We start from the raw sequence: 20,971 nt of genomic DNA on the forward strand, positions 1-20,971 counted from the left end.
CCCTATAGAGACAACACACCATGATAATCCCTATAGAGACAACACACCATGATAATCCCTATAGAGACAACACACCATGATAAACCCTATAGAGACAACACACCATGATAAACCCTATAGAGACAACACACCATGATAATCCCTATAGAGACAACATGATAAACCCTATAGAGACAACACACCATGATAATCCCTATAGAGACAACATGATAATCCCTATAGAGACAACATGATAATCCCTATAGAGACAACATGATACTCCCTATAGAGACAACATGATACTCCCTATAGAGACAACACACCATGATAATCCCTATAGAGACAACATGATAAACCCTATAGAGACAACATGATAATCCCTATAGAGACAACATGATAATCCCCATAGAGACACCATGATAAACCCTATAGAGACAACATGATAAACCCTATAGAGACAACATGATAAACCCTATAGAGACAACATGATAATCCCTATAGAGACAACATGATTATCCCTATAGAGACACCATGATAATCCCTATAGAGACACCATGATAATCCCTATAGAGACAACATGATAAACCCTATAGAGACAACATGATAAACCCTATAGAGACAACATGATAAACCCTATAGAGACACCATGATAATCCCTATAGAGACACCATGATAATCCCTATAGAGACAACATGATAATCCCTATAGAGACACCATGATAATCCCTATAGAGACAACATGATAAACCCTATAGAGACAACATGATAAACCCTATAGAGACAACATGATAAACCCTATAGAGACAACATGATAAACCCTATAGAGACACCATGATAAACCCTATAGAGACAACATGATAAACCCTATAGAGACAACATGATAATCCCTATAGAGACAACATGATAATCCCTATAGAGACAACATGATAAACCCTATAGAGACAACATGATAAACCCTATAGAGACAACATGATAATCCCTATAGAGACAACATGATAATCCCTATAGAGACAACACACCATGATAAACCCTATAGAGACACCATGATAAACCCTATAGAGACAACATGATAAACCCTATAGAGACAACATGATAATCCCTATAGAGACAACATGATAATCCCTATAGAGACAACATGATAAACCCTATAGAGACAACATGATAAACCCTATAGAGACACCATGATAAACCCTATAGAGACACCATGATAATCCCTATAGAGACAACATGATAATCCCTATAGAGACACCATGATAAACCCTATAGAGACACCATGATAAACCCTATAGAGACAACATGATAAACCCTATAGAGACAACATGATAATCCCTATAGAGACACCATGATAATCCCTATAGAGACACCATGATAATCCCTATAGAGACACCATGATAATCCCTATAGAGACAACATGATAAACCCTATAGAGACAACATGATAAACCCTATAGAGACAACATGATAAACCCTATAGAGACACCATGATAATCCCTATAGAGACACCATGATAATCCCTATAGAGACAACATGATAATCCCTATAGAGACACCATGATAATCCCTATAGAGACAACATGATAATCCCTATAGAGACACCATGATAATCCCTATAGAGACAACATGATAAACCCTATAGAGACAACATGATAAACAATATAGAGACAACATGATAAACCCTATAGAGACAACATGAAAAACCCTATAGAGACAACATGATAAACCCTATAGAGACAACATGATAAACCCTATAGAGACAACATGATAATCCCTATAGAGACAACATGATAATCCCTATAGAGACAACATGATAAACCCTATAGAGACAACATGATAAACCCTATAGAGACAACATGATAATCCCTGTAGAGACAACACACCATGATAAACCCTATAGAGACACCATGATAAACCCTATAGAGACAACATGATAAACCCTATAGAGACAACATGATAATCCCTATAGAGACAACATGATAATCCCTATAGAGACAACATTATAAACCCTATAGAGACAACACACCATGATAATTCATATAGAGACACCATGATAAACCCTATAGAGACAACATGATAATCCCTATAGAGACAACATGATAATCCCTATAGAGACAACATGATAAACCCTATAGAGACAACATGATAAACCCTATAGAGACAACATGATAAACCCTATAGAGACAACATGATAAACCCTATAGAGACAACACACCATGATAAACCCTATAGAGACACCATGATAAACCCTATAGAGACAACATGATAATCCCTATAGAGACAACATGATAATCCCTATAGAGACAACATGATAATCCCTATAGAGACAACATGATAAACCCTATAGAGACAACATGATAAACCTATAGAGACACCATGATAAACCCTATAGAGACACCATGATAATCCCTATAGAGACACCATGATAAACCCTATAGAGACAACATGATAATCCCTATAGAGACACCATGATAAACCCTATAGAGACAACATGATAATCCCTATAGAGACAACATGATAAACCCTATAGAGACAACATGATAAACCCTATAGAGACAACATGATAATCCCTATAGAGACAACATGATAATCCCTATAGAGACAACACACCATGATAAACCCTATAGAGACACCATGATAAACCCTATAGAGACAACATGATAAACCCTATAGAGACAACATGATAATCCCTATAGAGACAACATGATAATCCCTATAGAGACAACATGATAAACCCTATAGAGACAACATGATAAACCCTATAGAGACACCATGATAAACCCTATAGAGACACCATGATAATCCCTATAGAGACACCATGATAAACCCTATAGAGACAACATGATAATCCCTATAGAGACACCATGATAAACCCTATAGAGACAACATGATAAACCCTATAGAGACAACATGATAATCCCTATAGAGACACCATGATAATCCCTATAGAGACACCATGATAATCCCTATAGAGACAACATGATAAACCCTATAGAGACAACATGATAAACCCTATAGAGACAACATGATAAACCCTATAGAGACACCATGATAATCCCTATAGAGACACCATGATAATCCCTATAGAGACAACATGATAATCCCTATAGAGACACCATGATAATCCCTATAGAGACAACATGATAAACCCTATAGAGACAACATGATAAACCCTATAGAGACAACATGATAAACCCTATAGAGACAACATGATAAACCCTATAGAGACAACATGATAAACCCTATAGAGACAACATGATAAACCCTATAGAGACAACATGATAAACCCTATAGAGACAACATGATAAACCCTATAGAGACAAACACCATGATAATCCCTATAGAGACAACATGATAAACCCTATAGAGACACCATGATAATCCCTATAGAGACAACACACCATGATAATCCCTATAGAGACAACACACCATGATAATCCCTATAGAGACAACACACCATGATAAACCCTATAGAGACAACACACCATGATAAACCCTATAGAGACAACACACCATGATAATCCCTATAGAGACAACATGATAAACCCTATAGAGACAACACACCATGATAATCCCTATAGAGACAACATGATAATCCCTATAGAGACAACATGATAATCCCTATAGAGACAACATGATACTCCCTATAGAGACAACACACCATGATAATCCCTATAGAGACAACATGATAATCCCTATAGAGACAACATGATAAACCCTATAGAGACAACATGATAATCCCTATAGAGACAACATGATAATCCCCATAGAGACACCATGATAAACCCTATAGAGACAACATGATAAACCCTATAGAGACAACATGATAAACCCTATAGAGACAACATGATAAACCCTATAGAGACACCATGATAATCCCTATAGAGACAACATGATAAACCCTATAGAGACAACATGATAATCCCTATAGAGACAACATGATTATCCCTATAGAGACACCATGATAATCCCTATAGAGACACCATGATAATCCCTATAGAGACAACATGATAAACCCTATAGAGACAACATGATAAACCCTATAGAGACAACATGATAAACCCTATAGAGACACCATGATAATCCCTATAGAGACACCATGATAATCCCTATAGAGACAACATGATAATCCCTATAGAGACACCATGATAATCCCTATAGAGACAACATGATAAACCCTATAGAGACAACATGATAAACCCTATAGAGACAACATGATAAACCCTATAGAGACAACATGATAAACCCTATAGAGACACCATGATAAACCCTATAGAGACAACATGATAAACCCTATAGAGACAACATGATAATCCCTATAGAGACAACATGATAATCCCTATAGAGACAACATGATAAACCCTATAGAGACAACATGATAAACCCTATAGAGACAACATGATAATCCCTATAGAGACAACATGATAATCCCTATAGAGACAACACACCATGATAAACCCTATAGAGACACCATGATAAACCCTATAGAGACAACATGATAAACCCTATAGAGACAACATGATAATCCCTATAGAGACAACATGATAATCCCTATAGAGACAACATGATAAACCCTATAGAGACAACATGATAAACCCTATAGAGACACCATGATAAACCCTATAGAGACACCATGATAATCCCTATAGAGACACCATGATAAACCCTATAGAGACAACATGATATCCCTATAGAGACACCATGATAAACCCTATAGAGACAACATGATAAACCCTATAGAGACAACATGATAATCCCTATAGAGACACCATGATAATCCCTATAGAGACACCATGATAATCCCTATAGAGACAACATGATAAACCCTATAGAGACAACATGATAAACCCTATAGAGACAACATGATAAACCCTATAGAGACACCATGATAATCCCTATAGAGACACCATGATAATCCCTATAGAGACAACATGATAATCCCTATAGAGACACCATGATAATCCCTATAGAGACAACATGATAAACCCTATAGAGACAACATGATAAACAATATAGAGACAACATGATAAACCCTATAGAGACAACATGATAATCCCTATAGAGACAACATGATAATCCCTATAGAGACAACATGATAATCCCTATAGAGACAACATGAAAAACCCTATAGAGACAACATGATAAACCCTATAGAGACAACATGATAAACCCTATAGAGACAACATGATAAACCCTATAGAGACAACATGATAAACCCTATAGAGACAACATGATAATCCCTATAGAGACAACATGATAATCCCTATAGAGACAACATGATAAACCCTATAGAGACAACATGATAAACCCTATAGAGACAACATGATAATCCCTGTAGAGACAACACACCATGATAACCCTATAGAGACACCATGATAAACCCTATAGAGACAACATGATAAACCCTATAGAGACAACATGATAATCCCTATAGAGACAACATGATAATCCCTATAGAGACAACATTATAAACCCTATAGAGACAACACACCATGATAATTCATATAGAGACACCATGATAAACCCTATAGAGACAACATGATAATACCTATAGAGACAACATGATAATCCCTATAGAGACAACATGATAAACCCTATAGAGACAACATGATAAACCCTATAGAGACAACATGATAAACCCTATAGAGACAACATGATAAACCCTATAGAGACAACACACCATGATAAACCCTATAGAGACACCATGATAAACCCTATAGAGACAACATGATAATCCCTATAGAGACAACATGATAATCCCTATAGAGACAACATGATAATCCCTATAGAGACAACATGATAAACCCTATAGAGACAACATGATAAACCCTATAGAGACACCATGATAAACCCTATAGAGACACCATGATAAACCCTATAGAGACACCATGATAATCCCTATAGAGACACCATGATAACCCTATAGAGACAACATGATAATCCCTATAGAGACACCATGATAAACCCTTATAGAGACAACATGATAATCCCTATAGAGACAACATGATAATCCCTATAGAGACACCATGATAATCCCTATAGAGACACCATGATATTCCCTATAGAGACACCATGATAATCCCTATAGAGACACCATGATAATCCCTATAGAGACACCATGATAATCCCTATAGAGACACCATGATATTCCCTATAGAGACACCATGATAATCCCTATAGAGACAACATGATAAACCCTATAGAGACAACATGATAAACCCTATAGAGACAACATGATAATCCCTATAGAGACACCATGATAAACCCTATAGAGACAACACACCATGATAAACCCTATAGAGACAACATGATAAACCCTATAGAGACAACATGATAATCCCTATAGAGACAACATGATAATCCCTATAGAGACACCATGATAATCCCTATAGAGACAACACACCATGATAAACCCTACAGAGACACCATGATAATCCCTATAGAGACAACTTGATAAACCCTATAGAGACAACATGATAAACCCTATAGAGACAACATGATAAACCCTATAGAGACAACATGATAAACCCTATAGAGACAACATGATAAACCCTATAGAGACAACATGATAAACCCTATAGAGACAACACACCATGATAAACCCTATAGAGACACCATGATAAACCCTATAGAGACAACATGATAATCCCTATAGAGACAACATGATAATCCCTATAGAGACAACATGATACTCCCTATAGAGACAACATGATACTCCCTATAGAGACAACACACCATGATAAACCCTATAGAGACAACACACCATGATAAACCCTATAGAGACAACACACCATGATAATCCCTATAGAGACAACATGATAAACCCTATAGAGACAACACACCATGATAATCCCTATAGAGACAACATGATAATCCCTATAGAGACAACATGATAATCCCTATAGAGACAACATGATACTCCCTATAGAGACAACATGATACTCCCTATAGAGACAACACACCATGATAATCCCTATAGAGACAACATGATAAACCCTATAGAGACAACATGATAATCCCTATAGAGACAACATGATAATCCCCATAGAGACACCATGATAAACCCTATAGAGACAACATGATAAACCCTATAGAGACAACATGATAAACCCTATAGAGACAACATGATAAACCCTATAGAGACACCATGATAATCCCTATAGAGACAACATGATAAACCCTATAGAGACAACATGATAATCCCTATAGAGACAACATGATTATCCCTATAGAGACACCATGATAATCCCTATAGAGACACCATGATAATCCCTATAGAGACAACATGATAAACCCTATAGAGACAACATGATAAACCCTATAGAGACAACATGATAAACCCTATAGAGACACCATGATAATCCCTATAGAGACACCATGATAATCCCTATAGAGACAACATGATAATCCCTATAGAGACACCATGATAATCCCTATAGAGACAACATGATAAACCCTATAGAGACAACATGATAAACCCTATAGAGACAACATGATAAACCCTATAGAGACAACATGATAAACCCTATAGAGACACCATGATAAACCCTATAGAGACAACATGATAAACCCTATAGAGACAACATGATAATCCCTATAGAGACAACATGATAATCCCTATAGAGACAACATGATAAACCCTATAGAGACAACATGATAAACCCTATAGAGACAACATGATAATCCCTATAGAGACAACATGATAATCCCTATAGAGACAACACACCATGATAAACCCTATAGAGACACCATGATAAACCCTATAGAGACAACATGATAAACCCTATAGAGACAACATGATAATCCCTATAGAGACAACATGATAATCCCTATAGAGACAACATGATAAACCCTATAGAGACAACATGATAAACCCTATAGAGACACCATGATAAACCCTATAGAGACACCATGATAATCCCTATAGAGACACCATGATAAACCCTATAGAGACAACATGATAATCCCTATAGAGACACCATGATAAACCCTATAGAGACAACATGATAAACCCTATAGAGACAACATGATAATCCCTATAGAGACACCATGATAATCCCTATAGAGACACCATGATAATCCCTATAGAGACAACATGATAAACCCTATAGAGACAACATGATAAACCCTATAGAGACAACATGATAAACCCTATAGAGACACCATGATAATCCCTATAGAGACACCATGATAATCCCTATAGAGACAACATGATAATCCCTATAGAGACACCATGATAATCCCTATAGAGACAACATGATAAACCCTATAGAGACAACATGATAAACCCTATAGAGACAACATGATAAACCCTATAGAGACAACATGATAAACCCTATAGAGACAACATGATAAACCCTATAGAGACAACATGATAATCCCTATAGAGACAACATGATAATCCCTATAGAGACAACATGATAAACCCTATAGAGACAACATGATAAACCCTATAGAGACAACATGATAATCCCTGTAGAGACAACACACCATGATAAACCCTATAGAGAAACCATGATAAACCCTATAGAGACAACATGATAAACCCTATAGAGACAACATGATAATCCCTATAGAGACAACATGATAATCCCTATAGAGACAACATTATAAACCCTATAGAGACAACACACCATGATAATTCATATAGAGACACCATGATAAACCCTATAGAGACAACATGATAATACCTATAGAGACAACATGATAATCCCTATAGAGACAACATGATAAACCCTATAGAGACAACATGATAAACCCTATAGAGACAACATGATAAACCCTATAGAGACAACATGATAAACCCTATAGAGACAACACACCATGATAAACCCTATAGAGACACCATGATAAACCCTATAGAGACAACATGATAATCCCTATAGAGACAACATGATAATCCCTATAGAGACAACATGATAATCCCTATAGAGACAACATGATAAACCCTATAGAGACAACATGATAAACCCTATAGAGACACCATGATAAACCCTATAGAGACACCATGATAAACCCTATAGAGACACCATGATAATCCCTATAGAGACACCATGATAAACCCTATAGAGACAACATGATAATCCCTATAGAGACACCATGATAAACCCTATAGAGACAACATGATAATCCCTATAGAGACAACATGATAATCCCTATAGAGACACCATGATAATCCCTATAGAGACACCATGATAATCCCTATAGAGACACCATGATAATCCCTATAGAGACAACATGATAAACCCTATAGAGACAACATGATAAACCCTATAGAGACAACATGATAATCCCTATAGAGACAACATGATAATCCCTATAGAGACAACATGATAATCCCTATAGAGACACCATGATAATCCCTATAGAGACAACACACCATGATAAACCCTACAGAGACACCATGATAATCCCTATAGAGACAACATGATAAACCCTATAGAGACAACATGATAAACCCTATAGAGACAACATGATAAACCCTATAGAGACAACATGATAAACCCTATAGAGACAACATGATAAACCCCCCTATAGAGACAACATGATAAACCTATAGAGACAACACACCATGATAAACCCTATAGAGACACCATGATAAACCCTATAGAGACAACATGATAATCCCTATAGAGACAACATGATAATCCCTATAGAGACACACATGATACTCCCTATAGAGACAACATGATACTCCCTATAGAGACAACACACCATGATAAACCCTATAGAGACAACAACACCATGTAAACCCTATAGAGACACCACACCATGACTAATCCCTATAGAGACAACATGATAAACCCTATAGAGGACAACACACCATGATAATCCCTATAGAGACAACATGATAATCCCTATAGAGACACATGATAATCCCTATAGAGACAACATGATACTCCCATAGAGACAACATGATACTCCTATAGAGACAACACACCATGATAATCCCTATAGAGACAAACATGATAAACCCTATAGAGACAACATGATAATCCCTATAGAGACAACATGATAATCCCCATAGAGACACCATGATAAACCCTATAGAGACAACATGATAAACCCTATAGAGACAACATGATAAACCCTATAGAGACAACATGATAAACCCTATAGAGGACAACATGATAAACCCTATAGAGACACCATGATAATCCCTATAGAGACAACATGATAAACCCTATAGAGACAACATGATAATCCCTATAGAGACAACATGATTATCCCTATAGAGACACCATGATAATCCCTATAGAGACACCATGATAATCCCTATAGAGACAACATGATAAACCCTATAGAGACAACATGATAAACCCTATAGAGACAACATGATAAACCCTATAGAGACACCATGATAATCCCTATAGAGACACCATGATAACCTATCGAGACAACATGATAATCCCTATAGAGGACAACATGATAATCCCTATAGAGACACCATGATAATCCCTATAGAGACAACATGATAAACCCTATAGAGACAACATGATAAACCCTATAGAGACAACATGATAAACCCTATAGAGACAACATGATAAACCCTATAGAGACACCATGATAAACCCTATAGAGACAACATGATAAACCTATAGAGACAACATGATAATCCCTATAGAGACAACATGATAATCCCTATAGAGACAACATGATAAACCCTATAGAGACAACATGATAAACCCTATAGAGACAACATGATAATCCCTATAGAGACAACATGATAATCCCTATAGAGACAACACACCATGATAAACCCTATAGAGACACCATGATAAACCCTATAGAGACAACATGATAAACCCTATAGAGACAACATGATAATCCCTATAGAGACAACATGATAATCCCTATAGAGACAACATGATAAACCCTATAGAGACAACATGATAAACCCTATAGAGACACCATGATAAACCCTATAGAGACACCATGATAATCCCTATAGAGACACCATGATAAACCCTATAGAGACAACATGATAATCCCTATAGAGACACCATGATAAACCCTATAGAGACACATGATAAACCCTATAGAGGACAACATGATAATCCCTATAGAGACACCATGATAATCCCTATAGAGACAACATGATAAACCCTATAGAGACAACATGATAAACCCTATAGAGACAACATGATAAACCCTATAGAGACAACATGATAAACCCTATAGAGACAACATGATAAACCCTATAGAGACAACATGATAATCCCTATAGAGACAACATGATAATCCCTATAGAGACAACATGATAAACCCTATAGAGACAACATGATAAACCCTATAGAGACAACATGATAAACCCTATAGAGACAACATGATAATCCCTATAGAGACACCATGATAATCCCTATAGAGACAACATGATAATCCCTATAGAGACACCATGATAATCCCTATAGAGACAACACACCATGATAAACCCTACAGAGACACCATGATAATCCCTATAGAGACAACTTGATAAACCCTATAGAGACAACATGATAAACCCTATAGAGACAACATGATAAACCCTATAGAGACAACATGATAAACCCTATAGAGACAACATGATAAACCCTATAGAGACAACATGATAAACCCTATAGAGACAACACACCATGATAAACCCTATAGAGACACCATGATAAACCCTATAGAGACAACATGATAATCCCTATAGAGACAACATGATAATCCCTATAGAGACAACATGATACTCCCTATAGAGACAACATGATACTCCCTATAGAGACAACACACCATGATAAACCCTATAGAGACAACACACCATGATAAACCCTATAGAGACAACACACCATGATAATCCCTATAGAGACAACATGATAAACCCTATAGAGACAACACACCATGATAATCCCTATAGAGACAACATGATAATCCCTATAGAGACAACATGATAATCCCTATAGAGACAACATGATACTCCCCATAGAGACAACATGATACTCCCTATAGAGACAACACACCATGATAATCCCTATAGAGACAACATGATAAACCCTATAGAGACAACATGATAATCCCTATAGAGACAACATGATAATCCCCATAGAGACACCATGATAAACCCTATAGAGACAACATGATAAACCCTATAGAGACAACATGATAAACCCTATAGAGACAACATGATAAACCCTATAGAGACAACATGATAAACCCTATAGAGACACCATGATAATCCCTATAGAGACAACATGATAAACCCTATAGAGACAACATGATAATCCCTATAGAGACAACATGATTATCCCTATAGAGACACCATGATAATCCCTATAGAGACACCATGATAATCCCTATAGAGACAACATGATAAACCCTATAGAGACAACATGATAAACCCTATAGAGACAACATGATAAACCCTATAGAGACACCATGATAATCCCTATAGAGACACCATGATAATCCCTATAGAGACAACATGATAATCCCTATAGAGACACCATGATAATCCCTATAGAGACAACATGATAAACCCTATAGAGACAACATGATAAACCCTATAGAGACAACATGATAAACCCTATAGAGACAACATGATAAACCCTATAGAGACACCATGATAAACCCTATAGAGACAACATGATAAACCCTATAGAGACAACATGATAATCCCTATAGAGACAACATGATAATCCCTATAGAGACAACATGATAAACCCTATAGAGACAACATGATAAACCCTATAGAGACAACATGATAATCCCTATAGAGACAACATGATAATCCCTATAGAGACAACACACCATGATAAACCCTATAGAGACACCATGATAAACCCTATAGAGACAACATGATAAACCCTATAGAGACAACATGATAATCCCTATAGAGACAACATGATAATCCCTATAGAGACAACATGATAAACCCTATAGAGACAACATGATAAACCCTATAGAGACACCATGATAAACCCTATAGAGACACCATGATAATCCCTATAGAGACACCATGATAAACCCTATAGAGACAACATGATAATCCCTATAGAGACACCATGATAAACCCTATAGAGACAACATGATAAACCCTATAGAGACAACATGATAATCCCTATAGAGACACCATGATAATCCCTATAGAGACAACATGATAAACCCTATAGAGACAACATGATAAACCCTATAGAGACAACATGATAAACCCTATAGAGACAACATGATAACCCTATAGAGACAACATGATAAACCCTATAGAGACAACATGATAATCCCTATAGAGACAACATGATAATCCCTATAGAGACAACATGATAAACCCTATAGAGACAACATGATAAACCCTATAGAGACAACATGATAATCCCTGTAGAGACAACACACCATGATAAACCCTATAGAGACACCATGATAAACCCTATAGAGACAACATGATAAACCCTATAGAGACAACATGATAATCCCTATAGAGACAACATGATAATCCCTATAGAGACAACATTATAAACCCTATAGAGACAACACACCATGATAATTCATATAGAGACACCATGATAAACCCTATAGAGACAACATGATAATCCCTATAGAGACAACATGATAATCCCTATAGAGACAACATGATAAACCCTATAGAGACAACATGATAAACCCTATAGAGACAACATGATAAACCCTATAGAGACAACATGATAAACCCTATAGAGACAACACACCATGATAAACCCTATAGAGACACCATGATAAACCCTATAGAGACAACATGATAATCCCTATAGAGACAACATGATAATCCCTATAGAGACAACATGATAATCCCTATAGAGACAACATGATAAACCCTATAGAGACAACATGATAAACCCTATAGAGACACCATGATAAACCCTATAGAGACACCATGATAAACCCTATAGAGACACCATGATAATCCCTATAGAGACACCATGATAAACCCTATAGAGACAACATGATAATCCCTATAGAGACACCATGATAATCCCTATAGAGACACCATGATAAACCCTATAGAGACAACATGATAATCCCTATAGAGACAACATGATAATCCCTATAGAGACACCATGATAATCCCTATAGAGACACCATGATATTCCCTATAGAGACACCATGATAATCCCTATAGAGACACCATGATAATCCCTATAGAGACACCATGATAATCCATATAGAGACACCATGATATTCCCTATAGAGACACCATGATAATCCCTATAGAGACAACATGATAAACCCTATAGAGACAACATGATAAACCCTATAGAGACAACATGATAATCCCTATAGAGACACCATGATAATCCCTATAGAGACAACATGATAAACCCTATAGAGACAACACACCATGATAAACCCTATAGAGACAACATGATAAACCCTATAGAGACAACATGATAATCCCTATAGAGACAACATGATAATCCCTATAGAGACACCATGATAATCCCTATAGAGACAACACACCATGATAAACCCTACAGAGACACCATGATAATCCCTATAGAGACAACTTGATAAACCCTATAGAGACAACATGATAAACCCTATAGAGACAACATGATAAACCCTATAGAGACAACATGATAAACCCTATAGAGACACCATGATAATCCCTATAGAGACAACATGATAAACCCTATAGAGACAACATGATACACCCTATAGAGACAACATGATAAACCCTATAGAGACAACATGATAAACCCTATAGAGACAACATGATAATCCCTATAGAGACAACATGATAATCCCTATAGAGACAACATGATAATCCCTATAGAGACAACATGATAAACCCTATAGAGACAACATGATAATCCCTATAGAGACAACATGATAAACCCTATAGAGACAACATGATAATCCCTATAGAGACAACATGATAAACCCTATAGAGACAACATGATTATCCCTATAGAGACACCATGATAATCCCTATAGAGACACCATGATAATCCCTATAGAGACAACATGATAAACCCTATAGAGACAACATGATAAACCCTATAGAGACAACATGATAAACCCTATAGAGACACCATGATAATCCCTATAGAGACACCATGATAATCCCTATAGAGACACCATGATAATCCCTATAGAGACACCATGATAATCCCTATAGAGACAACATGATAAACCCTATAGAGACAACATGATAATCCCTATAGAGACACCATGATAATCCCTATAGAGACAACATGATAAACCCTATAGAGACAACATGATAAACCCTATAGAGACAACATGATAAACCCTATAGAGACAACATGATAAATCCTATAGAGACAACATGATAAACCCTATAGAGACAACATGATAAACCCTATAGAGACAACATGATAAACCCTATAGAGACAACATGATAAACCCTATAGAGACAACATGATAATCCCTATAGAGACAACATGATAAACCCTATAGAGACAACATGATAAACCCTATAGAGACAACATGATAAACCCTATAGAGACAACATGATAAACCCTATAGAGACAACATGATAAACCCTATAGAGACAACATGATAAACCCTATAGAGACAACATGATAAACCCTATAGAGACAACATGATAAACCTATAGACAACATGATAACCCTAGAGACAACACACCATGATAATCCCTATAGAGACAACATGATAAACCCTATAAAGACAACACACCATGATAAACCCTATAGAGACAACATGATAAACCCTATAGAGACAACATGATAATCCCTAAAGAGACAACATGATAATCCCTATAGAGACACCATGATAAACCCTATAGAGACACCACACCATGATAATCCCTATAGAGACAACATGATAATCCCTAAAGAGACAACATGATAAACCCTATAGAGACAACATGATAAACCCTATAGAGACAACATGATAAACCCTATAGAGACAACATGATAATCCCTAAAGAGACAACATGATAAACCCTATAGAGACAACATGATAAACCCTATAGAGACAACATGATAATCCCTATAGAGACAACATGATAATCCCTATAGAGACAACATGATAATCCCTATAGAGACAACATGATAAACCCTATAGAGACAACATGATAAACCCTATAGAGACAACATGATAACCCTATAGAGACAACATGATAAACCCTATAGAGACAACATGATAAACCCTATAGAGACAACATGATAAACCCTATAGAGACAACATGATAAACCCTATAGAGGACAACATGATAAACCCTATAGAGACAACATGATAAACCCTATAGAGACAACATGATAAACCCTATAGAGACACCATGATAATCCCTATAGAGACACCATGATAAACCCTATAGAGACAACATGATAATCCCTATAGAGACACCATGATAAACCCTATAGAGACAACATGATAAACCCTATAGAGACAACATGATAATCCCTATAGATATCTAGACACCATGATAATCCCTATAGAGACACCATGATAATCCCTATAGAGACAACACAACATGATAATCCCTATAGAGACAACATGATAATCCCTATAGAGACAACATGATAATCCCTATAGAGACAACATGATAAACCCTATAGAGACAACATGATAATCCCTATAGAGACAACATGATAAACCCTATAGAGACAACACACCATGATAAACCCTATAGAGACAACATGATAAACCCTATAGAGACAACATGATAAACCCTATAGAGACAACATGATAATCCCTATAGAGACAACATGATAATCCCTATAGAGACAACATGATAATCCCTATAGAGACAACATGATAAACCCTATAGAGACAACATGATAAACCCTATAGAGACAACATGATATACCCTATAGAGACAACATGATATACCCTATAGAGACAACATGATAATCCCTATAGAGACAACATGATAAACCCTATAGAGACAACATGATAATCCCTATAGAGACAACATGATAAACCCTATAGAGACAACATGATAATCCCTATAGAGACTGGGTCTGGGCGGGTTTCATGTTGAAATACATATCATCCATATTATTATCTGGTGGTGGATGACCTCATGTACTAATGCATCAGATCAGCCTTTACAGTACCTCTCAAACCAACAGCTTGAATATAGACACATCTCACAGAACAGCTTGAATGTAGACACGTCTCACAGAACAGCTTGACTGTAGACACGTCTCACAGAACAGCTTGAATGTAGACACGTCTCACAGAACAGCTTGACTATAGACACGTCTCACAGAACAGCTTGACTGTAGACACGTCTCACAGAACAGCTTGAATGTAGACACGTCTCACAGTACAGCTTGACTATAGACACGTCTCACAGAACAGCTTGACTATAGACACGTCTCACAGAACAGCTTGAATGTAGACACGTCTCACAGAACAGCTTGACTATAGACACGTCTCACAGAACAGCTTGACCTTAGACACGTCTCACAGTACAGCTTGACTATAGACACGTCTCACAGAACAGCTTGAATGTAGACATGTCTCACAGAACAGCTTGAATGTAGACACGTCTCACAGTACAGCTTGACCTTAGACACGTCTCACAGTACAGCTTGACTATAGACACGTCTCACAGAACAGCTTGACTATAGACACGTCTCACATAACAGCTTGAATGTAGACATTTCTCACAGTACAGCTTGACTGTAGACACGTCTCACAGTACAGCTTGACCTTAGACACGTCTCACAGTACAGCTTGACCTTAGACACGTCTCACAGTACAGCTTGACCTTAGACACGTCTCACAGAACAGCTTAAATATAGACAGGTTGAAAAGCAGCAAACCCCAGAGATGTATATATTTTATGAAACTAAAGCTTTCATGGCTGTCAAATAGATAAATAAACCAAATAAATATAATATATATTTGGATATATTAGCATCTAATATAATGATCTATTGTTGTTAGAAGTGGGATGTCCATGCCTAAAGCAGAGAAGATGGATTTTGACAGAGATGTTACTGTAAGCAACGGTGGTGTCATGGTTTTACAGGAGCACAGTATGCAGAGGGTGGAGAACGCTCCCTGTCCTGAACTGACCTGCCCCGAGTCTGACCACATCACCCTTACAGACCGCTGCTGCAAAGTCTGCAGAGGTAGGTCTGGAACACACACACACACGCATACACACACACACACACACACACACTCACACACACACACACACACAGATTCTTGGAGTGATAGTGAGATAGTGTTGAAGCTCTGTGTAATAGATAAGGGAGAATGGATATTAAAAGTCGGTCCGCTCCCTCCTTCTTCTAAGATGATGTATGTCTCCTGCTTGGCTGGTAATGAGGCCTCTCTCTCACGATGGAACCTGGGTTGTATCCCAAATGCACTACTTTTAGTGCACTACTTTTGACCTCAGCCCTATGTGCCCTGGTCCAAAGTAGTGCGCTATAAAGAGAATAGGCGATTTGGAACACTCTCATGATATTACCCACATACACACTAGACGTGGTCAGCACACAGCCATGCATCTCTGTGACAGCAACACATACTGTTCTATTCCAGTTTCCACCAGGCCTTAACAACATGTTACTGGCCAGTGTTTCTACAGCTTAACGCCGGTTTGCCGGAGGCTGATGCCGTGCAGTTGTTTGTACACATGCATATTCACACACTCTCATTCAAATGCACACATGTGCACATACACGGACACACGCACAGGTAAATAGTGCCATACATGCACTCAAACATATTCAGTTGGCCTTGCTGTTGGGATTTCTGTTGTCCTTTGTCTTTGTTGTTTTTTGCGTTGTTTTCTGTTGTCCTTTGTCTTTGTCTTTTTTCTCTTTTGTTCATGTTGTTGGTTGTTTGTGCATGGGGGGGGGGGGGGGTCTTGTGGTGGGGAGTGGAATCATTTACAAATATTATTATTATTATTTATTTTTCTCAGATGGTTAAGGGGCAGCTCTTGGGGAACTGTGGGGGGGATCTTGGAGGGCTGGCGGTTGGGATCTTGGAGGGCTGGCGGTTGGGATCTTGGAGGGCTGGCGGTTGGGATCTTGGAGGGCTGGCGGTTGGGATCTTGGAGGGCTGGCGGTTGGGATCTTGGAGGGCTGGCGGTTGGGATCTTGGGCCGGTGCCTGATGGATTGCTGGTTCAGGTCCCCGTTTTTGACCTTGTGGGAGATCTGTCAACGTGCCCCCTCTGTCAACGAGCAGGGCATTGACCCTGGTTGCTTCTGTGTGTCGCTCTGGATGGGAGTCTGTTAGACGACTCATGTGTTGTAGTTGTTGAGCAGCTTCACTGCAAGTGTATTGTATGTTTTAAACATTCAATAAAAACATTAATAAATCAAAACTAAAAACAACATGTTACTGTTCTCTGATGAAGTCTTGTTTCCTCCTGACCCGTGTTCCTGCAGTGAACCGTGGTTTCAGCCATACATACCTGTTGTTCTGTCTATCTAGTTATTTGTCTATGGCCAGGGGCGAGACAGGGACAAACCGGAAAGAAAGCACGCCTTGTCTAGTATAACACACACTCTCAGACCCTCTCTCTCTCTTACGCACGCACGCACGCACGGCGCACACACACACACACACACACACACACACACACACACACACACACACACACACACACACACACACACACACACACAGGTTTAAGACAACCCAGTAAGGGTGATTTATCAGCTGTAGAATGACCAGACAGTCTCTGTCTCTTTCCCCCTCTCAGGTCATCATTTCTGTGTGGAGGGCCACAGTCCCAGCTGTGTGGAGAACTCAGAATGTGTGAACCTGGAGGCTGGGTCCTGCTGCAGCTGTAAAGATGGCTACCGCGCCCTGAGGGATGACAGCGCGTACTGTGGAGGTGCAGTACTCTTACTACAACAATGGCATCACTAAACCAACACTCATTTAAGTCATCTTCATCGCCTCAGTCCATTCTATCTACTAATCCTTGTGATCATTGGCTCTCTTCTCTGTTGTGGCCCAGCTTTGCTGGTTGTGCACATTGTGATCATTGGCTCTCTTCTCTGTTGTGGTCCAGCTTTGCTGGTTGTGCACATTGTGATCATTGGCTCTCTTCTCTGTTGTGGTCCAGCTTTGCTGGTTGTGCAAAACTCCAATGCCTCATTTAGAAGTGGTCCTTCGAGGAGCTTGGACATTGTTTTTAATGTTTATCTTAGTTTGGAATTACAATGATATACTGTAGGGCTGTGTAAGTAGGTACAGGGATGACTACAACTCCAAGCAGAGGCGTCTACTTTAAGCAGGAGAAATTTAGAGGGCTTATAATTACACTCTTCTAATTCCATATTTCTGTCCATATATTAATGATCTCTAGGAAACCTTTCATTACTACGACCTCTGACCCCACCACTCATCAGACCAGCCTCACAGCCATAAATGACCTGTACTACCTCTACGACCCCTGACCCCTCCACTCATCAGACCAGCCTCACAGCCATAAATGACCTGTACTACCTCTACGACCCCTGACCCCTCCACTCATCAGACCAGCCTCACAGCCATAAATGACCTGTACCACCTCTACGACCCCTGACCCCTCCACTCATCAGACCAGCCTCACAGCCTTAGGCCCCGGTCCATCATACTCCCTCCACTGGTGGGTTAAAAATACCCATGGTACATTGCAGCAAGGTACATTTTCCACTGCTGGCAGTCTCTCCGGTTGTTCATACTGCAAGCCTTACTACCTTATTCCCCATCATACTCCAACCATGAGGTGGTAAAAATACTCCACGCTACAATACAGAGCCCAGGTCTATTTAGCATGCCAGTCACAGACAGACAGTCTCCCACCGACCAACCAACTGCTGCTAATGAGAACAGTTGGTTGGGTGATTAGTCAGTGTCTGTGTGCATAATTAAAGATGCTATCATCCCCCCTGTCATTAATAACCAGCATGTCTAACCTTCTTGCTCTATGGTCCTGCCAGGTTTGTCTCTGTGGCCACGGTGGGTTATGGACTGTGACCTTGTCTAGGGAAGGAGGGAGGGAGGTTTGGCATAAGTCACAACTGTCTTTTGATGTTGCTCTTTCTTTCTGTCTCTGTTTT

The 20,971-nt window shown here is 38.3% G+C and overlaps 1 protein-coding gene across 1 annotated transcript in view; it reads left to right on the top strand.

The window, feature by feature from the left end:
- Window positions 1-20,971, top strand: part of LOC116360613 (protein NEL-like) — a 75,808-nt gene that overhangs the window by 37,246 nt on the left and 17,591 nt on the right. The window contains exons 11-12 of the mRNA XM_031815592.1: window positions 17,927-18,029; window positions 19,624-19,758. Coding sequence (XP_031671452.1) covers window positions 17,927-18,029; window positions 19,624-19,758 — 238 coding nt within the window. The remainder of the gene's footprint in view (window positions 1-17,926; window positions 18,030-19,623; window positions 19,759-20,971) is intronic.

This window comes from Oncorhynchus kisutch, unplaced genomic scaffold, assembly GCF_002021735.2.
Source record: "Oncorhynchus kisutch isolate 150728-3 unplaced genomic scaffold, Okis_V2 Okis09a-Okis19a_hom, whole genome shotgun sequence".
NCBI classification, from domain to species: Eukaryota; Metazoa; Chordata; class Actinopteri; order Salmoniformes; family Salmonidae; genus Oncorhynchus; species Oncorhynchus kisutch.